The sequence below is a fragment of the Apostichopus japonicus genome, chromosome 11, assembly GCF_037975245.1.
Source record: "Apostichopus japonicus isolate 1M-3 chromosome 11, ASM3797524v1, whole genome shotgun sequence".
NCBI classification, from domain to species: domain Eukaryota; kingdom Metazoa; phylum Echinodermata; class Holothuroidea; order Aspidochirotida; family Stichopodidae; genus Apostichopus; species Apostichopus japonicus.
Window position 1 is genome coordinate 4086615 of NC_092571.1, and position 22707 is coordinate 4109321.

The 22707-nt window shown below is 36.7% G+C and overlaps 1 protein-coding gene and 1 pseudogene across 9 annotated transcripts in view; one reads left to right on the plus strand and one right to left on the minus strand.

Annotated features, from left to right (window-relative positions):
* Nucleotides 1-1178: 1178 nt before the first annotated feature.
* Nucleotides 1179-1255, plus strand: LOC139976587 (U2 spliceosomal RNA; annotated as a pseudogene).
* A 3194-nt stretch (nt 1256-4449) lies between these two features.
* LOC139975860 (TPR repeat-containing protein DDB_G0287407-like) overlaps nt 4450-22707 on the minus strand; it is a 136499-nt gene continuing 118241 nt past the window's right edge. For 7 of the 9 annotated variants that reach the window (XM_071984116.1, XM_071984115.1, XM_071984119.1 and 4 more), the window contains 16 exons: nt 21896-22048; nt 21429-21568; nt 20039-20150; nt 19483-19590; nt 18993-19166; nt 18257-18444; nt 16336-16514; nt 15614-15894; nt 14865-14993; nt 14079-14197; nt 13536-13668; nt 11998-12114; nt 11062-11205; nt 10103-10183; nt 9547-9705; nt 4450-8580 (listed from right to left, as the gene is read on the minus strand). In XM_071984116.1, coding sequence (XP_071840217.1) covers nt 8419-8580; nt 9547-9705; nt 10103-10183; nt 11062-11205; nt 11998-12114; nt 13536-13668; nt 14079-14197; nt 14865-14993; nt 15614-15894; nt 16336-16514; nt 18257-18444; nt 18993-19166; nt 19483-19590; nt 20039-20150; nt 21429-21568; nt 21896-22048 — 2379 coding nt within the window. In that variant the 3' untranslated portion in view covers nt 4450-8418. The remainder of the gene's footprint in view (nt 8581-9546; nt 9706-10102; nt 10184-11061; nt 11206-11997; nt 12115-13535; nt 13669-14078; nt 14198-14864; nt 14994-15613; nt 15895-16335; nt 16515-18256; nt 18445-18992; nt 19167-19482; nt 19591-20038; nt 20151-21428; nt 21569-21895; nt 22049-22707) is intronic. The other 2 variants (XR_011795929.1, XR_011795930.1) reach the window with 2 other exon arrangements.

Consider the following 22707-nt stretch of genomic DNA (forward strand, 5'->3'; position numbering starts at 1 on the left):
ACCCGTGAATACGGATTGACGCCCCTGCGTGTAACCTAATCTCGTGGTAAGTTTATAGATCATGTGCTATAACATTGCAGTATAGGTTAAATAGGTTTGCAACAGTCTGATTATAAGGACTGGTTTTCCACTGTTAATAAAGTTACACCAAAACGTTTAAATGATGCCTTTGTTGTTTTTGTGCAAGCAAGGAATTAGTTAGATAATGTTGAGTAAAATTAGTAAAATGCGTTAAAACATAGGATGAACTATGAAGCTCACTAAAGTGAGTACTTTAACGTATCTGAGGAGTAAAAATACTAATGTCAACAATATTATTTTGGACAAAACTGCATAGTTTTTAGGACGTGATTACTCATTTGCAGAGTAAATACATTTCAGTGTGTATAAGGATTGCTTATTTCTAATTTGTTGTTGTTTAATCGACAACGTGACACCAACTGGGAGTTAGATTCCCCCTGCAAATGAATAAGTGAAGAGTGACACAGCTGTTTTGCGTACATTTTTATTTGGGCCATGGGTCCATGGCCAATAGATATAACCAATTTGGGCCCTTTTGAATTTCACATCGTTTTCTTCCTCAGAATAAATAATGGTCTTATTGGAACTACCTTAAAGGATCATAACTTTAGGCAACATTTTAGTCTTGATATTTTATAGTCCAGGGGGCAAAAAAAAATTTACTTAAGATATTCACCTACATCTTTGGAATGCTGCTTTCAAAATAAATTGATGACGACATCGGCGCCTCAGTCGTAAGGTTATTGAAAATTAGCTTTCTTTTAATAAACGCTAACACCTCGATCGAAAATGTTTTTGCTATAACTTCATATAAATAACAGAAAACATTTGGATGACATTCAACACCCATTTATCCTCGACAAACTTGTAATACATTGTACTAAAACATGTTATTTGATGCCATCAATGTTTTATGATTTTCCATTGAGCGTTATGATGCATATGATGGTTAACTGACCCCATGGTCTGTGTGTTAGACTATACAGCCCAGTCAATTTAATCGATGAACCTCTGCGGCTGTTTCAAAAGGGTAATTTCTCAAACATTTAAAGCGGCATAGAAATACAACCTGGACATACGGGAATGTACGACATCTTCAACATTATAGTTCTGTCTTTAAGAAGTCCCCGATAGAGGATACTATCTTTAATTGTTTAATCGCTTCTCGGCCTTTTGGCTAAGATCATGTGTACTATCTGTTCCCTTTCGAGGGGAATGGTGATGCACACCTGACGATGATCACACAGTCACAGTCCTGATGCAAGGGGACTGGGGTTGAGAGCGGATCAGTCGTTTGGTAGTTTGGTTTTCTTTAATTCAAAACAAAATACAGGGTTTGCCAAATTGCCGGTAAGCTGTGATATTGTTTCTGTCATGCTGTGTGGTTGAATGGAACTCTAAAAACCCGTTCGTCGTTTTGAAAGTTTATATTTCCCCATCGTGTTGTTAGTGGTGATATGCAAGTTGGACGCCCAGCGGTTGGCAATCCGAGTACCAGGAAGCTGAGACAGTCTCATGTTAAGAAGTATACTTTTAATTCGAATCACTCCCGTCCCCCAAACTCCAACCCCTGTCCCCCAAAAATGAGAATTTCTAGAGAAACTGTAAGTACAATTGTGACTTAGTTCATCCGGTTATTCTGCCTCTAAGCTGTGCCTAATTGAAATACCAATTTGTTTGCAGGAATACCTCATCTCTTTCTCTCTCTCCACCAATCTCTAGACGTCACTAATACACAACCCGATCACTAGTCTTGTTATCGATGAAGTGGTGTGTTGCCGGATTTTGTCAAGGTCTTGGTTATTAATTAAGTTTCGTAACTCATCGGGAAGCGATAAGAAGGTGGGCTTAGGGGGTTGTGGGGCGCGCGTTTTTATGCAGATGGGAACAATCTCAAGAAGTGATGGGTGTGTACCCAACGCCCCTCCCCCCCCCCCTGGATACGCGCCTGGTAAATATGTTACAGTATACAACTTATATTCCAATTCCTATGTTAAATATACTGCAGACACATAGATGAGCAACCAGAAAACTAAAACGTTAAGTGGTTACGATGCCTAAATATATTCATAGTGTGGTATGCCGTAGATGTTAATATTCATGAACTTGTGCAAAATGAAGAGGATTTTCCATTGACTAATGTGGCAACATATAAAGACACATATCAGGAATCAGTTATCATGTTGACACTTTATGTAGTAACAAAGTATTACCAGAAAGCCAGTACTCCACATAACTATTTGAATAATGTAGAGCAAGTGATTTAAGTTTGTCTATGAATAAAGTGAGTACCAGAAAAGATCAAAAATGTCCAGCCCTTACGTGTATCAGCGACGTAGCCAGGAATTTGAAAGGGGGGGGAGCACTTTTTTGAGATTGATATGGATTTTCAAAGTTGTAGGCACGACTATCTGAGCGGAGCGCCACCATCGGTTGGCGCGGAGCGTACAAGAAAATTTTTGGTTTTAAAAACCCCCCAGATGGCCGGAAACGGCCCTTTCCGAGTGTTCATTCTGGTTCCCTGGCCTCTTGCTAACTTGAGACACCTCATTCAATATCACTTTTAAACCCAAAAAACAAACAAGTTAAAATAGTACGTACATAATGTATTAAAATCAGCAAGGTACATGTACAGAGTAGTCTTACTTTTCAACTTCTGATACTTGTAGATACAAAGATAGGCCAGAAATCAGGCGCGTAGCCAAGGGGGGGGGGGCGAAGGGGGCAGCCGCCCCCCCCTTGGGCATATTTTTTTTTTTTTTAATGTTTTTATGATATCGCTAGTATTTTCAAAAGAGAAAATGCTAAGATGCAACTGACAAGGCCTGGGAAGTGCCATTTCCAGCGATCTGGGAGGCATTTTCAGCCAAAATTTTCTTGTACGCTTTGCGCCAAACATGGTGGCGGTACGCTTAGATAGTTTGCAATGCCGAATCTACAGTTTCGCCCCTCCCTTGGCAAATTCCTGGCTACGCGCCTGCCAGAAATGTCTTTGATACAACTGTAGCTAGTAAATGTTTAAGTTAGCCTAATAATAGAAGGCGAGAGCTATCCGACGATTGCCATCTGATGCAAATTTCTCAACTGTTTTCTCAACTGAAATATTATCTGCGTAAACGGGTTCCTAACTACATGTTAAAAAACTGACAAGATCGGATCCGTCTTTTTCGGCGCGATAGAAATGACAGCCTAGATGACAGAAGAATAGGTCACCTAATTTAGCCATATTCTTGCTACGTTCATTTCAATAGTCGTTCCTGTCTATATACTCTTAAACTCGTCCAGCAAGCTTATAGATTTGAATTATGGATTTGAATTATGGGTGTTTTAAAAAAAAGATAACTTGGCCAAAAAAATGTAGGCCCGGGCCTACAGTGCTATATACTGGCTACGCCCCTGATCATATGATATCATTATTAGCAGATTTTGTTTCCTGTTTGAATTCTTTTACATGTTTTTTTACATAATATATCAGAAAGACAAACATAGTGCTCTTTTACAATTTTTCCAGTGGGATGATTCTTGTTTATTGTCCAATGCCTGGACTTTAATACATTTGACGAACTTAACTGATGGACAATATAAACTTTCATATTTTGTAATATAGCCAGATATGCAGTGGCCTAAAAACAAATATCGTTATCGCAGTGTATTAGCAGTGTAATACTTATTATAGGAAGTGCGTATCTCGTACGATTGCTAGCTTAGCTTCATAACATGCTGTTCGTGCAACAACTTAGGACGACTCATAGAACGAACGTTGTCGACGTTGTTGTGCATACAGTTCGTGACATTCCATAGAGTGCGGTTAGGTAGGCAATATGTATTTTATTACGCAGTGGCCAACTTAGCTGAAAACTGAAATTGACCAACCTGTGTTCACCAAAAGAAAAACATAGCATTGTAGAATTAACAGATTAATTGAAGCTTTAATATTTTAAAGCTTCTGAGACATTTTAAGAATTTCGTTAAGCCCTCCCCACTCATTAATATTCATGAAACGGGAACCACAAACATTAGTGCACATCTACACATCATGAGGCATCAGCCTATCAAATAAGACATTGATTCAACTTGTGGTTGTTGAGATATCGTGTTTAAAAGTTGGCCCTCACATACACAAACACAATTGCAAGGTTACTGAGCCTTCGGCATCATAACCCAAAACTACAGGTTTGGAAACCAAAACACCACATATACCCCCCCCCCCCCTTCTGTTCAAGTGTGTTCCTTCAATAATCTTCAAACACAATGCTTAGGTCAGTTTACCAGGGTAACCTTGTTGTAATTATCACATTTATTTCATTGAAGAAAAACATTAAAATGGGAGATTAAAAGATCATTTCGAAAGTTGTCAACAGCTCAGAGAATACACTAGAAAAATGACACGTGACATCAAGAACAAAGGAAATAATGAATCAATGAATATCCATGATTGTAAATTATATTTAAATGAAATACTGCTACAGGTGAAGAAGATGACTCACATACATGTACACATGATAATAACAGTCATTGCAAGAGATAGGGGGAGGGGAAGGAGGGCGGGGGATTAAAAACTGTGGTAGAAATACAAATTTTGCCAATGAAGGTTTCAAATTGCACATGTCTATCTTTTGTAACACTTTATACATAATGAAAGCATAAGGACAACTATGTGTTGTTGGGTGAATGTGAAGGAGAGGTAAGGTTCTGTGGGTATGGGTGTGGGAAAGTCACAGCAAAACAAAGGATAGTGTCATTAGACTGTGAAGACTATGTCTTGTACCAACTTCGTTAAAAGAATAGTCTAGCAAGAACAAACCAACGATTCACCAAACCATGTATCTGATTTACAGGTTGAGAAGAAAATAACATTTGAAAGTAACCATAAAGCTCCCAAACATTTCAACAGTAGGATCATGTTTGTTATGTCCGAGATTCACTCTGCATGAATAGGTGGACAACAGAGATACACTGAGGAGATGCCTACTTGCCTATATATATAGTCTATATATACACAGCCTATATATATATATATATATATATATATATATATATATATACAGCTTATATATATAGCATATATATATATATATATATAGCCTGTATACATATATGTATATATAAATAGCCAATATATATAGGCTATATATATAGCCTACATATATATTTATATATAGCCTATATATATATTTATATATAGCCTATATATATAGCCTATATATTTATATAGGCTGTGTATATATAGGCTAAATATATATAGCATATATATATATTTATATAGCCTATATATTATACATAGCCTATATATATATAGATATATAGCCTATATATATATATATCAAGACTGAAGGCTGTGTTATCAAAGCATTCCTCTTAAGGAAAACCATTCTTTGAAACTTAAATCGCAAACACTTTTTCATTTGTCATGTATACCTTTCCCGTGTGTAGCATTGGCAGATCTATGCTTTAACAAATGTCTACTTTTGACAAGTCCTTTCTTGTGTACACCCTTGGCTTCTGATCTTAAATGGCTAATTTTGTCATGCCCTCTGTGACTCTAGTGTCTTAGAAAGATGAGTGGGTATTAAATTTCGTCTTCTACTTAACTTGAAATTAACTAAGCTTCAGGAATTTAAATATTAAGACTTCAAAGTATTTAATCCTTCACTGAAAATTCACTTCTAATGTTATTTTCTTCTAATTTTCTGTCGCAAACTTTTCAAACATGATCTAAATGTACAAGAATGAAATGAAACTAAATACACTCTGTAAAAGACATCTTTATATACATATTATAAAAATCGTACAATTTATCTAAATGAAAAATATCACAGTCTGTCTTGTAAGCATTGATGAAGCAATAGAAAGAAATGCTTTCCGTTACATAAGCCTGTCTTGTCATACATACCATGAGAGTAAGAATTATTCTCTGCGTGGGGAAAGGCAGCCATTTCATATATTACAAAGCATCTCATTACAAAAACAAATGAATTATACAGGAAGAAATGACATGAAAGACATCTGGTCTATATAAACTTGCACTTACTCAGAACCAACATTTCCAATACATTTCAGAGGGGAAAATAATTTCGATCATAACTACGAATAAAATGATTCCACTAACAGGTTCTTATTTTGCCAGAAAGAAAGGAAGAGACTATTTCACATTCTTAACAACATCTAACCCTGATAAAGCATTATGTAAATGAGGTAAAGCCAGGTCTAGAATTTCACATTCTTAACAACATCTAACCCTGATAAAGCATTATGTAAATGAGGTAAAGCCAGGTCTAGAATTTCACATATTTAACAACATCTAACCCTGATAAAGCATTATGTAAATGAGGTAAAGCAAGGTCTAGAATTTCACATATTTAGCCACTGGCTTAAACAAAAATTGTCGGTTCTTTAAAATATGTTTTGGCTAAAATCAAGTTCTCACTTTCATGTTCCTGAACTTCAACCCACATCATAAACTGTATAGGCATTTAATAATATATGCTGATAAGAAGCAGTAATACAGGGTTTATGCCAGGTATGGAAATCATAACAATTCTTTTCCCTGACAATTTTTCTACTTGCAGACAGAAAAGTCCTTGGCATATATATAGCCAGCAAATAGCCCAATTTTTGTGACCCCTTAAATGCTACTCTTGGACACCTGTGTGTGTCTTTTGGCACCATCCACAGTGTGGCCAGCCTGTGAAGTTTCAGTGATATTAAATATACTAGCTAATAATGTTATACTGGATGACCCTGGTTCTGGTCAAGGTCTTGTTACCAAACAGGCAAGTAAAGACAAAATGTAACTGCTGCCCTTAAAGGTAAACTTGTCATTTCATATAAAGCATTTGTTACCAAAAACAGATGGATATGAAAATATTTTAACACAAGAATAAAGAAACTAAATCAACTGGCAGTGCTGAATCAGAGATTTGTGCTACTTGGCAGATCTTCAAACATGAAATTTAATTTCCATTTTTGATAACACATGACCATTTATCTATAAAATCCCTTTCCTTCTACTACTGATATTAGACAGATACACTGTATGTCATGATTTAACTACTTCTTACATGTCCCATTGTTAAGGGCTTATTTTTTGTCTTCAATTAATTTACATTGGGAGATCATTAACAAAGTTATCTTCCAACTCTGAACAAAATAATTTCAATCACACCTCATCTCTAAGTCATATCCTATTGTGCCACAGATTAGATTAATTCTATGACACCTCAACTCCAACTCTTACCCTTTTTATGCTATGGATTAGATTAATTCAATGACACCTCATGTCTAAGTCATATCCTATTGTGCGACGGACTAGATTAATTCAATGACACCTCATGTCTAAGTCATATCCTATTGTGCCACAGATTAGATTAATTCTATGACACCTCAACTCCAACTCTTACCCTTTTTATGCTATGGATTAGATTAATTCAATGACACCTCATGTCTAAGTCATATCCTATTGTGCGACGGACTAGATTAATTCAATGACACCTCATGTCTAAGTCATATCCTATTGTGCGACGGATTAGATTTATTCAATGAGACCTCACCTCTAACTCTTACCATTTTCATGAGACGGATTAGATTAATTCTATGACACCTCATCTCTAAGTCATATCCAATTGTGCGACGGATTAGATTAATTCAATGACACCTCATCTCTAACTGTTACACTTTTTATGCTATGGATTAGATTAATTCAATGACACCTCATGTCTAAGTCATATCCTATTGTGCGACGGATTAGATTTATTCAATGAGACCTCATCTCTAACTGTTACACTTTTTATGCTATGGATTAGATTAATTCAATGACACCTCATGTCTAAGTCATATCCTATTGTGCGACGGATTAGATTAATTCAATGACACCTCATCTCTAACTGTTACACTTTTTATGCTATGGATTAGATTAATTCAATGACACCTCATGTCTAAGTCATATCCTATTGTGCGACGGATTAGATTTATTCAATGAGACCTCATCTCTAAGTCTCACCCTATTTGTGAGATGGATTAGATTAATTCAATGACACCTCATCTCCAAGTCATATCCTTTTTGTGCCACATATTAGATTAATTCTATGACACCTCACCTCTTACTCTTTTTGTGAGACGGATTAGATTAATTCAATGACACCTCATCTCTCAGTCTCACCCTATGTGTGCGACGGATTAGATTAATTCAATGACGCCTCACCTCTAAGTGTCACCCTTTTTGTGAGACGGATTAGAGTAATTCAATGACAATTCTTCTCTAAGTTCAACCCTCCCTTGTTCCACGGATTAGATTAATTCAATGACGCCTCACCTCTAAGAGTCACCATTTTTGTGAGACGGATTAGAGTAATTCAATGACACCTCTTCTCTAAGTTCAACCCTCCTCTTTGCTAAGTTTTAATCCTCATCTGAAGAATAGTCATCTTCTAAAAGAGAGTCCATGATGTTATCTCCTCCCTGGTTTTGTCCCTCTCGTATGGCCTGTGCGATTCTCCTGTAGGTCGGCTCTGACAGGCAGTTTGTAGCAGATACTGTACGTGGATGGTTTTCACCAAACACCTGGAATAACGAGTGACATGTTTGAAGATTATAATTACAGATAACAACATCAGACATCAACTGTAAATTATACACCAGTAGCCCTCACTGTGAAGTAATTACATATTATTGAGCAGTCTATGAACTGATCAGGAATTATCATCAGTTATAAGTCTGTTCATGTACATAGTAAGTATAGTATAGTACTATATAGTAATATAGTGTATATAGTATATAGTAATTCTATATTGTCAGCTAACAGCAACAATGGCCAATGGAAGAGAAGGCATCCCAGCATCTGACCACTTTCTCAAATACCTGAAGGAGATGAAGGCCCTCATTGAGCATTACCATAGTGCAACCAATGCATCATTGCAAATGAAACTGTGTTGAAACAGTGAGCTAGTGAACACCAGTCCACAAATTCCAAAAACCAGAAATACCACATCTATGAAATGCTTGACCAAACACCAATGCACAGTATAAGATTTCATCAGTCTTGGGAATTTATCGCATGGTAAGTCTTGAGCTAGTAACTAAACCATTGTGCAATTGATAAACATTGCACCATGCCTTCCTACTGACTTGCTAGGTCAGCTGACTGTGTGATTCCTTGCCACATTTTGCAAGAGAAATTAAACAGTAAAACTGAAAACAACAATTAAAGCATTAACCATTACTGACTTCAAGTGATCAGCTAGGATCTTGCACAAATTTGAATTTACCAATTCAAGCTTTACTTTTGCAGTTATGTTTACAAAGTTGTGAGAGTTTTGACTTCTGCTGACCTCCAATGACTGTTGACCTCCATCAATATCAATAGGACTCTACATACCAAGTATCAAGTTCAACCAGGATGTAGGTTTTGGCGTATCGTGTTTACAGGCAACTATCACAATACAAACGGACACAAACACCATCGCATAGATTTCTTTCTGACTCCAGCAAAGGCAAAACAAATGAACACTAACTGAACAAACAACCTACCTCCATAGATAAATCTTTCCATTTTACAAAGAAATCGTAGGCAGTGTAGTAATCTTTTCTATCTTCGTAATATATTCCAGTATTGCTAAGTATTCTCGTCATGAGTTTACAATGTTCTCCGTACGCCTGTTGGCACTGCTCTCTTGCTTTCTCATACAGCTGTGAAGAATGAAATAGAAATATTTGCTGGTACAGATCCTTTACTGTGGCCATGTATGATAACTACATTGTTAACTGTACACTGTGGAATTATGACAATGTCGGCCTAAAATGGTTTTCACTACCAGACAGACAGAAAAATGAAATATTATACATAAATTGTATGGAAAGAATTACACTTTTACTCAAAATAAAATAGGAACAGATATGCAAAATACATCAGTGTAGAGTTCACCTTGTACGCTTATTCTCATCGGCATTTCTGTGTCAGCTTTGGCAGATTAGTTAGAGCCAGATTTGTGAATTCAGGGATATTTCACTAAGCAAATGATACACTGTTCGAGTATGCTTACAATAAACATTCAAAACGTTGTTAAAAGTACGCCTGAATTAGTACCTCAATTTGTTCAGGACTCCCTCTGGGAAAGATGACTGCTTTAGTCATGGTAGCCTCTGCCTCTTTACCGAGGTCACCACACTAGAGAAAAAAATTAATAAGAAAAAGATAAGAACAATCACCAAGCATTTAGTATGCAATATGTGTTCCTTAGATTGCCAGATACCTCATTTTTCCTTAATGGTGGAGTACCAAAGGTTGTAACTTATTCAACACAAACACTCTGTTAAATGAAATCATACTTAGTGACACTTTCTTAATCCAATGTAACAGATTTCTTTCCTCAATGGTGGAGAAACATAGATTGTAACTAATTCAACACAAACACATAGCTTAATGAAATCATACTTGGTGTCATAAATTTCTCCTGTGCATTATTTCAAATTTATATGCGATTATAGAAACATGTGTGACACACTGTCATCAATATATCATAAAAAAAAATTAAATAAAAATAAAAATTTGTTTACAAAATATGGGACTGTAACAGTCAATCTGTATTCAAACAATTCTACTATTAATTATTACACAAAACACAAATATCAAAACCTTGAATTGTTTCCTTCCTTATTCAATCTATTGTTTTGACCTAGAGTAGGATGTTTACCCTTACCAAAAGTAACTGGGTCATTTGCATAAGATAGTGAATGTAGTGCATTCCTGTGATGCAATTTTGTAAGTTAAAATTCTATCCAAACGTTTAAAGAAAGAGCTAACTTTTCATGTCAATGTGCTTACTAGACCCGTTTGTTTCAAATTCAGTTTCGGTGCGAAGCATTTCAACTTCAAATGTATTTCAAAATGAGATGTAGAATAGAAAGTTAATTTCAAATGGATGCTTAGATTAGATTATGCTCCATTTCTGAAGAGAAAACGAAAGGGAAAAGAAAACACCCTCTCTAAGTTGTTCTTATCAATCTGTATTTTCTGATCTTTGCTGAAAGTCCAGTTATACGTACGTCTTTGAAGATATTGATAGCCTGTTCGATGTACTCTTTGGACTGCTCAGCTGCCTCTGTTGCACTCAGTGTATTATCACCATTACACTCCATCCAGGTGTTCAAATTGAAAGACAGCCTCATAACAGTCAAGCCCAACTTATACTGCAAATGACATAAAAAAAAAACACACCTGCAGTCACAAAACAAACTTTAGTAGAATTTCGAACTAAAAGATGACACAGCATGTGAACAGGTTTGGGTTCTTGAAAAACTGCACAGACACGTTGAGTTTGGTGATTAAACTCTTGATTCAGATGGAGCTGCCCCCCCCCCCCCCGCACCTTGCCCCACCCCAACCAAGAATACAGAAGAAACCAATTACAAGGAAGACATGTACTTTACTGTCTGTCCAACCAAAAGGAAAACTTTTTGGAGAGAGTGGGGCTTTCCTGCCAGGTAATCTTGGGTTTGATTTCTATAAAACTTAAGCAATTTCTAAACTTCTCGATAAGGCAATAGAAATGCTTACAAAACATTTGCGTTTTGGGATGCATAAAATCGGACTAGATTATTGCAACACTAAGTAAACCATTCAAATTGTTGCACATATCAAGGACGAATTATGAAAAGGGAAACAAAATTCTTTGGATACTCATACGTGATGACATCACAGACCACCACCCTTATCGATATCCTGAGTGTTTGATGCCCCTTCAAACAACCAAATATTGAGTGTTACAAACTAGCTTTCCTTACATGGGTCTTATGCCAACATATCTCCTTACAAATTTGCTTTACTGGGAGTAAAGTCCCATTCAGTATTTACTTCGGAAACAGTGACCACCTGCATGATGCAAAAAAAAACAATACTTTTAATCTGGGCAGGGAGTTGTTATTTATGATTTTTTGGGGGTGGGGGGAGGTAAGTCTGGGATAAATAGGGTCAAATGTTACCTTATGGACAGGTCCTTCCAGTGTTCTCCTGATATCAGCACTGTCTCGACTGTACTTGATGGCCGGGCGTAAATCTTTGATTTGTTCTCTTGTGATGAAATCATGTATTTTACAAATCTGTAATATGTATAAAATAAAATATAAATAAATAAATAACAAACAAAGACACAAGCATAGATGTTGGGAAATGAAAAATTAGTTATTGATTATTGGTTGTTTATTAATCCATGTGATATTCTATCTAAAAGGTCATTGATCAGTATTGATTTCTTAAGTTTTATATTGCAATATATCTAATGGGCGACTTCTCTATCTATTAGCTTCACAAAGACAACAATGTGGTTACCATCATTGGCATGCGTTAAAGTTTAACTTTAGCCAATGTATAATTTTGGCAGGACAAAATTACAGGCTTTGTAATCAATTATACATTAAAACTTCTCTAGACCTTTTGCCGATTTTGATCTCTTGCTTACATTTACGAGAATTGTGAAGAAGAACCCCTTCAAAACAGATAAGAAAATTCTTGTTCAATTTTGGGGGGGTCCATTTTATAAATCTGTGATGTCATAGCACCACTTAAATCTGGACCTTTTAATTTCTCACGGTTGTTCTTTTTATATATTAAGGTAGAACATCTAAAGTGTTGACACTGCTAAAACTGCCATCACTGCCATAAGAGCTTCAGTATTTGAGATTCCGCATTGCAGCATCTCCATTTTACAGATAATCATGTTGTAATAGATACCTGAAGCAATTGTAGCCCAATGATGTCTTATTTAAGCTTGATCAATTGACAACATTACCTGTGGAGGAACTATTTAAATCTATCATACCTCCAAAGACGATTTTTCTTAGCAGTTTGGAGAAGTTGTTGACGACATTTATCTCTATCAATAATGATGGTTGGCTTTGTCACCTTCAACAATATCTAATTTGTCGATCCTGTTGAGATTTCGGACTCAAGTAAACGAATCACATTTAATGCTCGACCACCATGCTAACTAAATGGTGTTACATTCAATGCAAAATCATAGTTTATAATTACAACGTACTGTCCCTACTTACCCAGGGATGTGACCACGCTGGGCAGCACAGCGCGACCCCGCCCGGCACTAAAACTTAACGCCCAGCACTGTCTTAAAATCGTGAATCCTGCCCAGCACTATTTTCATCTAAAATCCTGACATTCCTAACAATATATTCAACATAAATTGGGCCTGGCCTATGCCAAAATCATACAGACTAATAATGGATCAGTTACGCATGCGAGAAACATTACTTACGGCTCTCAATCGGTCCCTTGTAAAATCTCTTTGAAACAAACAAATAACTTTTACCAGGTACTTAATATATTTCACTAAAAACAAATTAAAAAATGTAAATTGTTAGCAAAACTAGTACTTGTATATGTGCTTAAAAGCTACACAAATGCCAGCATTTGGCATCTATCTGAGCACCTAAAATCTTAGACCCTCCCCCAGGACGGTGATCAGTGTACCCGGCACTCAGGAAATCCTGGGCACATCCCTGCTTACCTCATCACAAAGTTCGCCATATGTGTCTAACAATTCAACCATACGTTCTGGTCTGTTCCCTAATTCAGCCTCTTCTAACAAGATGACCTCATCTAATAATTTCTGGGCACTTTTGAACAGCCCTCCTTGTATGCTGAAAACAGAAAGCAAATGCATAAGAGAAATGTGATGGTCAAATCTCAATTGTGTAAGGAAAAAAACATGAAAACAGGTACCACTACAATTGAATTAATCTTCTGTGCCTCCTTCCGGGGTACAAAACCTGCGGTAACACTGCCAATTGGCCAGGTTAACACAAAAATGAATTAGGGATAAAATCTTGTCGGGTCATCCTAGATCAGTACAAAGACATAATGATTAGAGGACTTAACTGAGAATGAATTTCGAAAGAGGGCAGAAAATTTCGTCTAGAATGGGATTCAGAACCAATGGATACTTTTGTGTCCAGGACCACTACAATGCAAATGGCCCTTCCTGGGACATCTCATCACTTTTAAATGTTCATCACATTGTAACATTAACATTTTACGTTGGTTCACTTACTATAACTTAGCTACATGGGTCAACCTCTCCGCCAATACTTCTGTATCTGCGCTGGATTCTCTTATTTCTTCAATTTTCTTTCTGTAGCATTCTTCCATCTCTTCATACTTCTCTCCAACCTGGAAAGCAGAAAACAAAGTTGTTTTCATTTTTGTCCAGGTGCAGTCATTCACTCAAGAAGTATAGGCAATAACTTGATGAGTTGCATACATGTGTGTGTCAAGTCCGCACAACATTGTGTTAGTCTGCTCTGATGGTGCTTCTGATTGGCTACACATATTGAATTAGAGCACTTACTCAACACTTTGCAGTCCAGGAAGAAAATGCAATGGGGAAGCAATGACGTCTAAACTTCCTCTTTTTCCTTTTCCGAAAGCAGACCCTCTGGGAGTGGCCACCGACCTCTTTCGTAAATTTGTAATCTACTAATCTGGTACAAAAAAATTCAAGCCTCCAAAAATCAGTTGGGGAACTCCCCCTCCTGCTTGTCCTCCACCTTTGAGATACTATGCAAGTCACTGGATCTATATGGATCTGAGATCCTATGCAAGTAACTGAATCTGTTTGGATCTGAGATCCTATGCAAGTTACTGAATCTATATGGATCTGAGATCCTATGCAAGTAAATGAATCTATATGGATCTGAGATCCTATGCAAGTAACTGAATCTGTTTGGATCTGCGATGCTATGTAAGTCACTGAAACTATATGGATCATGTAAGCTTCAGTGACTAGTTCATGCTACAATATTAAGCATTTAGTCTCATGGATAATTATTCAACTCACATTCCTCCACAGTGCTAGCAGTTGAGTGCTGTAGTATGGGTTATACATCTGATCAAAGATTGCCCAATCTGAAAGACAATCTGACAGACGCTTTTTGTCTTTGATCTTACACAGCTGGGTCGGATATTCCTGCATCATATAAAAAGAAGGAAAATGTTGATGTCTTTTAAATATTCACAAATTCTTGAAGAAGATCAACTAAAGAGAGCTGCAGTTGATGTATGGACATAAAAGAACTAAAGGTCAACACAGTGACATCAGAATTTCACATTTGTCAAAATGTCACATGGAGTGTTAGCTCAGTGGTTAACACCGGGGCCTTTCAATCATAAGGTCCCCGGTTCGAGTCACTCCCAGATTAATGAATGTCATCCAGTTACAGAGTTGTTGACAATTAACAATTCATAATCATGGACTTTAAAAATGAATGTAAGAGACTGACTTCGGTCAGCTTGCGGCTTTGATAAGCCAATGAGGCTTCTTCGCGAGTTCCTGCTTGCAGGAGGATCTGATATACAAACATACATACCTTTAATAGTGCCAGCAAACGTCAATTACGTAGAATTATGGTAATATGGATATGCAACACATGTAATAGTATTGTAATGTCAACACTTGAATGTAATACCTCGATGGAACTTCACATCTTCAAATTGGCAAAGGTTAAAATAAATAAGACAAAGGTAATACTAAAGGAACTACAACGCAAAAACAAAAACCGTGGAGAGAAACAGGCACCGAGCGCATACCTCCACTTTCCGTTCGATATTTGTGACGTTTTCAAAATAGTCGGCGAGTTTCTTGTGCCACCAGAGGCTACCGGAGGCTTCCAAGTTGGGGTCGTCTGATTCATGGTTGAAGTACTTCCTTCTGACAGCTTTGCTGAGTGAGCGATGATAGAAGTCCAGGCGACCCTCTCCGCTATCCCCAAATGGCCTCAGGAAGGGTCTTAAGCCTCTGTAGATTGCAGCCCATTTGATTGCCGCCAGAGGTTGGTTCACCTTCTCCTTTTCGAACTGCTCTTTTGACGCTGAAAACAAAAAGATGCAAGTTCAAATTATATTGGATCTTACCTATTGATAAAAAACAGGTAATCCAGCTTGTTGGGAAAAATTCATAAATCAATCAATTGATTAGTAGACAACATCTGGACAGATGCCGAGGAACACTGTCAGATCAGCATATCACAGGTTCAATTATAAACAAAACTCTTCATTCATGAACAATGTGTGGTGCGATGCTTGGGTACACCCTTGTATCCCACCTTGGAGTCTTTTCCTTTTTGGAAGAAGGGAAGAACAATTTGCAATTAAAACTGCAAATATGCAGAATTTGAACAATTACTGAAGAAGACTGTTTGAAGACTTTACTTAAATGAATTTGGTGGAACAGATTTTATGGATTAAGCTTTCATAATTGATACCGGTTAAACAGAGCCACCAGCTTAAGATGGGACTACCAACGGCTTTACCTTTCTCTTTGCCTGCCTCTGACTCTGAGGAGGGCATCAGGTTATCTTCATCTCCTAGGATGGAGAGTAATTCAACCTCTAACAGTCCTGTCTGAGATGCTTCCAAGAGACACAAGGTAGCTGTTAGCAGATTGCCGCCATTCTCCTCCTCAAACCGATCAAATACCTGAGCTAGAAGACTGCAGGAAAGATGCAGAAGAAAATAAAAAATAGTCTGATTTGTCCATTCTATACTATAACTGAGAATAACATCGCAGTAGTATTTTTTTTTTAAATTTGTCAAACAATTTTTCCAAATAAGATAGACATGACTGTTACTTATCTTGTTCATTCACTTACATTTTCTATGCACCTTGAGTACGAAGAGGTACACCCGTATTTTTCTTCCCTTTTTTTACTATTTTCCCCCTCCTTTCTTAAGAATTTTCTACTAATTTATTGAACCCGAAGGCATGCTAGAGCACTTTCTTCTTCAAATATATTGCATAATTTGTTTGCTAAATTATCTAACAATAGTTTGTTGCATAAAGCAAAACAAGTAGATGAAGACCTAAATTTAACCACAACAAAGGAATAACTTACCGCCAATTGAATAATGCGAGTTGGGATTTAATATGACGGACAATCAGCCACCCACACATTCATCAAATGTGTTTTTATGTCATCTGTTCATTCCTTGCACAGTTGTGAGCAAAGATTGAGTAAATTCTACCAAATCTGGTCATTTTACAACTTCAAATTTGTGTCTTAATACTCGCCAAGAATGGGACTACCAAACAGTCAAATAGAATAGCTGCAGCAGCTGTAACTCCCCTTCATGTCCTATGCAGTCAGGCTGCATAATGCTGCTGCCTCATCAGCATCCTAATTTTGACACAGTGCTTAAAGCTCAATGTCATGGTTTTCACAGTATTGTAAACTGGGAAGAATTTTGTCGTGCTTGTTTGCAAAGCTCTTCTGAAGTTGTATTTTCAGCACTATACAAATGTTTCGTTCACTTTATATATACGCTGTTAATGTAGGTCATAGAACAGACTCACTATATATACGCTGTTAATGTAGGTCATAGAACAGACTCATTATATATACACTGATGATGCAGGTCATAGAACAGACTCGCTATATATAAACGCTGTTAATGTAGGTCATAGAATAGACTCACTATACATATGCTGTTGATGTAGGTCATAGAACAGACTCACTATATATACGCTGTTAATGTAGGTCATAGAATAGACTCACTATATATATGCTGTTGATGTAGGTCATAGAACAGACTAACTATATATATGCTGATGATGTAGGTCATAGAACAGACTCACTATATATATGCTGTTGATGTAGGTCATAGAACAGACTAACTATATATATGCTGATGATGTAGGTCATAGAACAGACTCACTATATATATGCTGTTGATGTAGGTCATAGAACAGACTCACTATATATACGCTGTTAATGTAGGTCATAGAATAGACTCACTATATATATGCTGTTGATGTAGGTCATAGAACAGACTAACTATATATATGCTGTTGATGTAGGTCATAGAACAGACTCACTATATATACGCTGTTAATGTAGGTCATAGAATAGACTCACTATATATACGCTGTTAATGTAGGTCATAGAATAGACTCACTATATATATGCTGTTGATGTAGGTCATAGAACAGACTCACTATATATACGCTGTTAATGTGGGTCATAGAACAGACTCACAATATATATGCTGTTGATGTAGGTCATAGAACAGACTCACTATATATATGCTGTTAATGTAGGTCATAGAACAGACTCACAATATATATGCTGTTGATGTAGGTCATAGAACAGACTCACTATATATATGCTGTTAATGTTGGTCATAGAACAGACTCATTATATAAATATATAGAACAGACATAACACCATCACTTACTTGAGAAGTCCGTCCTGTAAAGAGTTGATTTTGTCGGTAACTTTGGAAAATTCACCGTATACTCTGAGCTCTTCGCATGCTATTGCCAACCACAAGGGATTCTGAGAAGAGTTTTTACTAAGTAGGCTTGACATCTGTTCCGCGTCCAACCGCTTGTTGTACTGGCCAAGCATTTCAGTCACAATGGCCTACAAAGAAGAAGAAAAAATAAGAATAACAATAAAAAAGTACCACAATTCCAATAGCCAATCCTAATAAAGAACAAATTATCACAGTAACTAACCTGCGGACTTCCATATTGGCAGAAGGTTAGATCATGATTTCAGCTGCATATGCACTTAGTGAAATAGTACTAGAACTTACAAAGAAACATCAGAGATATGGTTCTTGACAAATGGCAAAATTGGAAAGTCTGGTCCTTGAAGCAACCTATCTTGGAAATATGCAAGTTAAGCATTTTGATGATTTGGTTGGACAAAAAAATGACCTTACATACATATATGCAGGGTGTCCTTTACTTCGTTAGACAGATAACCTATTCTATGATAAACACCATCTAACACTGCAGAGTGTCTGTTACTTCTACAGACAGATAACCTATTCTATTATTAGGGTTATATAGTTTTAGTAAACAGATGGCATATGTTCTATCTGGGAAGTGCACCCAAGGGTTATATAGTTTCAGTACTCAGATGGAACTAGCTGTGTCCAAATTGTCTTCTCTTCGTTAACATACCTGTCTGGATTTCATATCGAGAGGCGTGACGGTCACTTCTGTCGGTTTAAGCGTTCTGTTTCGCAACGATCGATGAGGTGGTGTATCATCAATCATGGAAAAGATGCAACGGACTGATGGCGACAGTCGTCTTGGCAACCAGCTCAGCAGAGCTGAACTTTTGTCATCATCAAGCTGAAAATAAGAAAGATTTCATCAGATATAACATTTTCAAAAGTTTCTTTAAAACTTGTAGTGTCAAAGCTCAGCTCAATGTCTTTATTACCTTCATTTGCAGCCATACATACAAATCAACACAAGGCATTACCAGGGATTATGTGATGTGTAATATTATGTAGCATGGCACAAATGGAGCTTACAGTTGTACTAGCATGGTATTCATAATTTCACGGCAATAATATGTATAATATTTTAGTTCTCTAACTTCAAGCAGCTCCAAGTTTCATCAGCAAAAAAGGCAAAAGTTTTCATGATCTTTTGCTCTCCATACCTGATTAAGGGCATCTATAATCATAATCGTCGGTCTTGTGTTGGGGTTTGACAAGACCGAGCTCACTAATTGTGCAGCAGCTTCTAAATTCTTAGGCATGTTGGAATCCTGCAAGAAAAGAAAAACTAGAAATGAAAATCCTGTTAAAATTTCTATGAAGTTGAGGTAATAGAGAGATATTTTAAGAGCTAGTTTCCAGGATACTGGTGAGTTTTGTTTTTGTCTTCAAAATTCTTCATAACAGCCACATGTATTCCCATTATCTACTTTCTTGGTAAAGAGTTTGGCAGAAACTAAATGTAAAAATCAATTCCTTCGATACCAATGAATTTAAACGTTACAAATTGTTGAAAGGAGAATCTGTTACAGCACTTTGTTGATGTCATTTGTTGATTAAGTCACACAATATGTGTGATGACAAAGTCTTGCAGTGCAAGATATATGCAACCAATTGCCCTTGTGAAAGTTGGCCGGATGGCAATTGATACAAACAATTGTTTAGCCAGCCAATAATGAATCATAGGTGTTATACTGACAATGATATTTCAAAACTTACATTGCAGATTTTGAGTTCCCTTAATAGTCTCCTCAACATCTCCTCTGGGTCTGTTGATCCTGGAATAGCGCCAACAAAATGATAAAAGATGTGCCAACCCTCACTTCCTCCACTGCAAGATAAACCAGCAATGAAAGTACCATGACAGTTAAAATCCAGTGACATAAAATATTACTATACTACTGTTCAGTTAACTCATGACACCTTTACAGTATCAGCCTATATCAGATGTGAAACAATTAGCCAGTGACATTTAAAAGTATCAACAACAATCACACAATGTGATATCATTCGCCAGTGACATGCAACTTAAAAGTATCAACAACAAACACACAATGTGATATCATTAGCCAGTGACATTTAAAAGTATCAACAACAATCACACAATGTGATATCATTAGCCAGTGACATGCAATTTAAAAGTATCAACAACAATCACACTATGTAATATCATTAGCCAGTGACATTTAAAAGTATCAACAACAAACACACAATGTAATATCATAAGCCAGTGACATTTAAAAGTATCAACAACAATCACACAATGTGATATCATTAGCCAGTGACATTTAAAAGTATCAACAACAATCACACAATGTAATATCATTAGCCAGTGACACACAATTTTAAAGTATCAACAACAAACACATAATGTGATATCATTAGCCAGTGACATGCAATTTAAAAGTATCAACAACAATCACACTATGTAATATCATTAGCCAGTGACATTAAAAAGTATCAACAACAAACACACAATGTAATATCATAAGCCAGTGACATTTAAAAGTATCAACCACAATCACACAATGTGATATCATTAGCCAGTGACATTTAAAAGTATCAACAACAATCACACAATGTGATATCATTAGCCAGTGACATTTAAAAGTATCAACAACAATCACACAATGTGATATCATATGCCAGTGACATGCAATTTAAAAGTATCAACAACAACCACACAGTGATATAATTAGCCAGTGACAATTAAAAGTATCAACAACAATCACACAATGTGATATCATTAGCCAGTGACAAGCAATTTAAAAGTATGAACAACATTAACACAATGTGATATCATTAGCCAGTGACAAGCAATTTAAAATTATCAACAACAATCACACAATGTGATATCATTAGCCAGTGACATTTAAAAGTATCAATAACAATCACACAATGTAATATCATTAGCCAGTGACATGCAATTTAAAATTATCAACACAACCACACAAATGTGATATCATTAGCCAGACACAAGCAATTTTAAAGTATCAACATTTGTCAAAATTTGTCCCATTTACTTGAGTGAACCTAGGGGTCTGTGTTATAAAAATAGAGGAATCGAGCAACTAGATTAAAAGTTGAAGAACACTGAAAAAGTTCTCACCCTTCTATTTCCCCTGAGTGTGCATGCATGACACACTGGTCCGCGGTCCGGGCCATGATGGATGACTTGCCAGTCCCTGGACCACCCAGCAAGAGGAGTGACTGATTGGATGAGCCTGGGGTGACGATGTAGTCTTCGATCTAACAGCATGGGGGGGGGGGAACGAAACCGTCTTAAAATGTAAGGACTATCAAGATTATTAATCTTAGCGAAATAAGATAATGATTATCTTGTCAATTTTTAAAGAGTGCAAATATCACCACTTTGGGGGCAATAAACTGTAGTCTGCAGACTTTTGTAACTAATTAGTTGCAGTTTGCATTGAAACTTGGATAGAAGCTGGTGAGGCAACACGACACTCATAAATTAATAAATGGTTACCTGGAAACCACATGGAACAATCTGAGTAGAATAAATTGTAACCTACATCTTTCATTCCCTGAAGCAGAAGATATTGATGTACCTACCTTCTGCAGGATGTCTGACCTGCCGAGAACGACAGCACTGCGGCTTTTCATGAAAGATTCGTGGGATTCTCGTTGCACTTCATAAGGGTCTAACTTTATACTTGTGTCTAGCGGATACTGGTCTTCAATTCTTTCTTGAAAGAACCTGTAGACCTAGGGAAAAGAGAGAGTAAATGACCCCAAACACTGAAGGTTAGCTAGCAGTAAGGGTCAAGTTGATCAAGGGCAGTGGATAATGGGGTATATATTTGGGAGGTGGAGGCTGCAACTTGCAAGCCATGGCTGGGCTTCATCAATTTTTATCTAAGAACAATCCAGAAACTGTCCATTTGAAATGGTCCTAAAAGTCCGAGCTAGAGCATAATTGCTGAAAAACTCAAGGGAACAATGTGAGAGTAAGTACAAATCCAATCGGAACATTTGAGACCTACTTTCTCGTAAAATCTCCTTGCATATCTAAAGACTATTCAAATATTTGCCATTTGATATGATTTTCAATATTGTACAAACACACAGCCACTTTTCTCTTCAAAACAGTGAATGGTTCGTTGGTTAGGATTCTGGTTGATAAATCTGCCAAGAGGGCAGTTATATGGGAGAAGCAGAATTTAAAATCTAGTCCTTCTTCCCTGTTCTGAGTTGGTGCCAATTTAAGAAATGGCTCCGAAATCTCTTATTTTTGAGTATTTGCTGCTGTTTCTTAACTGAGATTGTGTTAAAAACTATGTATTGTTTTGTTTTTTGGGGTGTGGGGGAGGGGAAGGGGAGTTTTGGGGGGTTCTTCTCATCTTTTTCTTATCTTTTTATTAGTT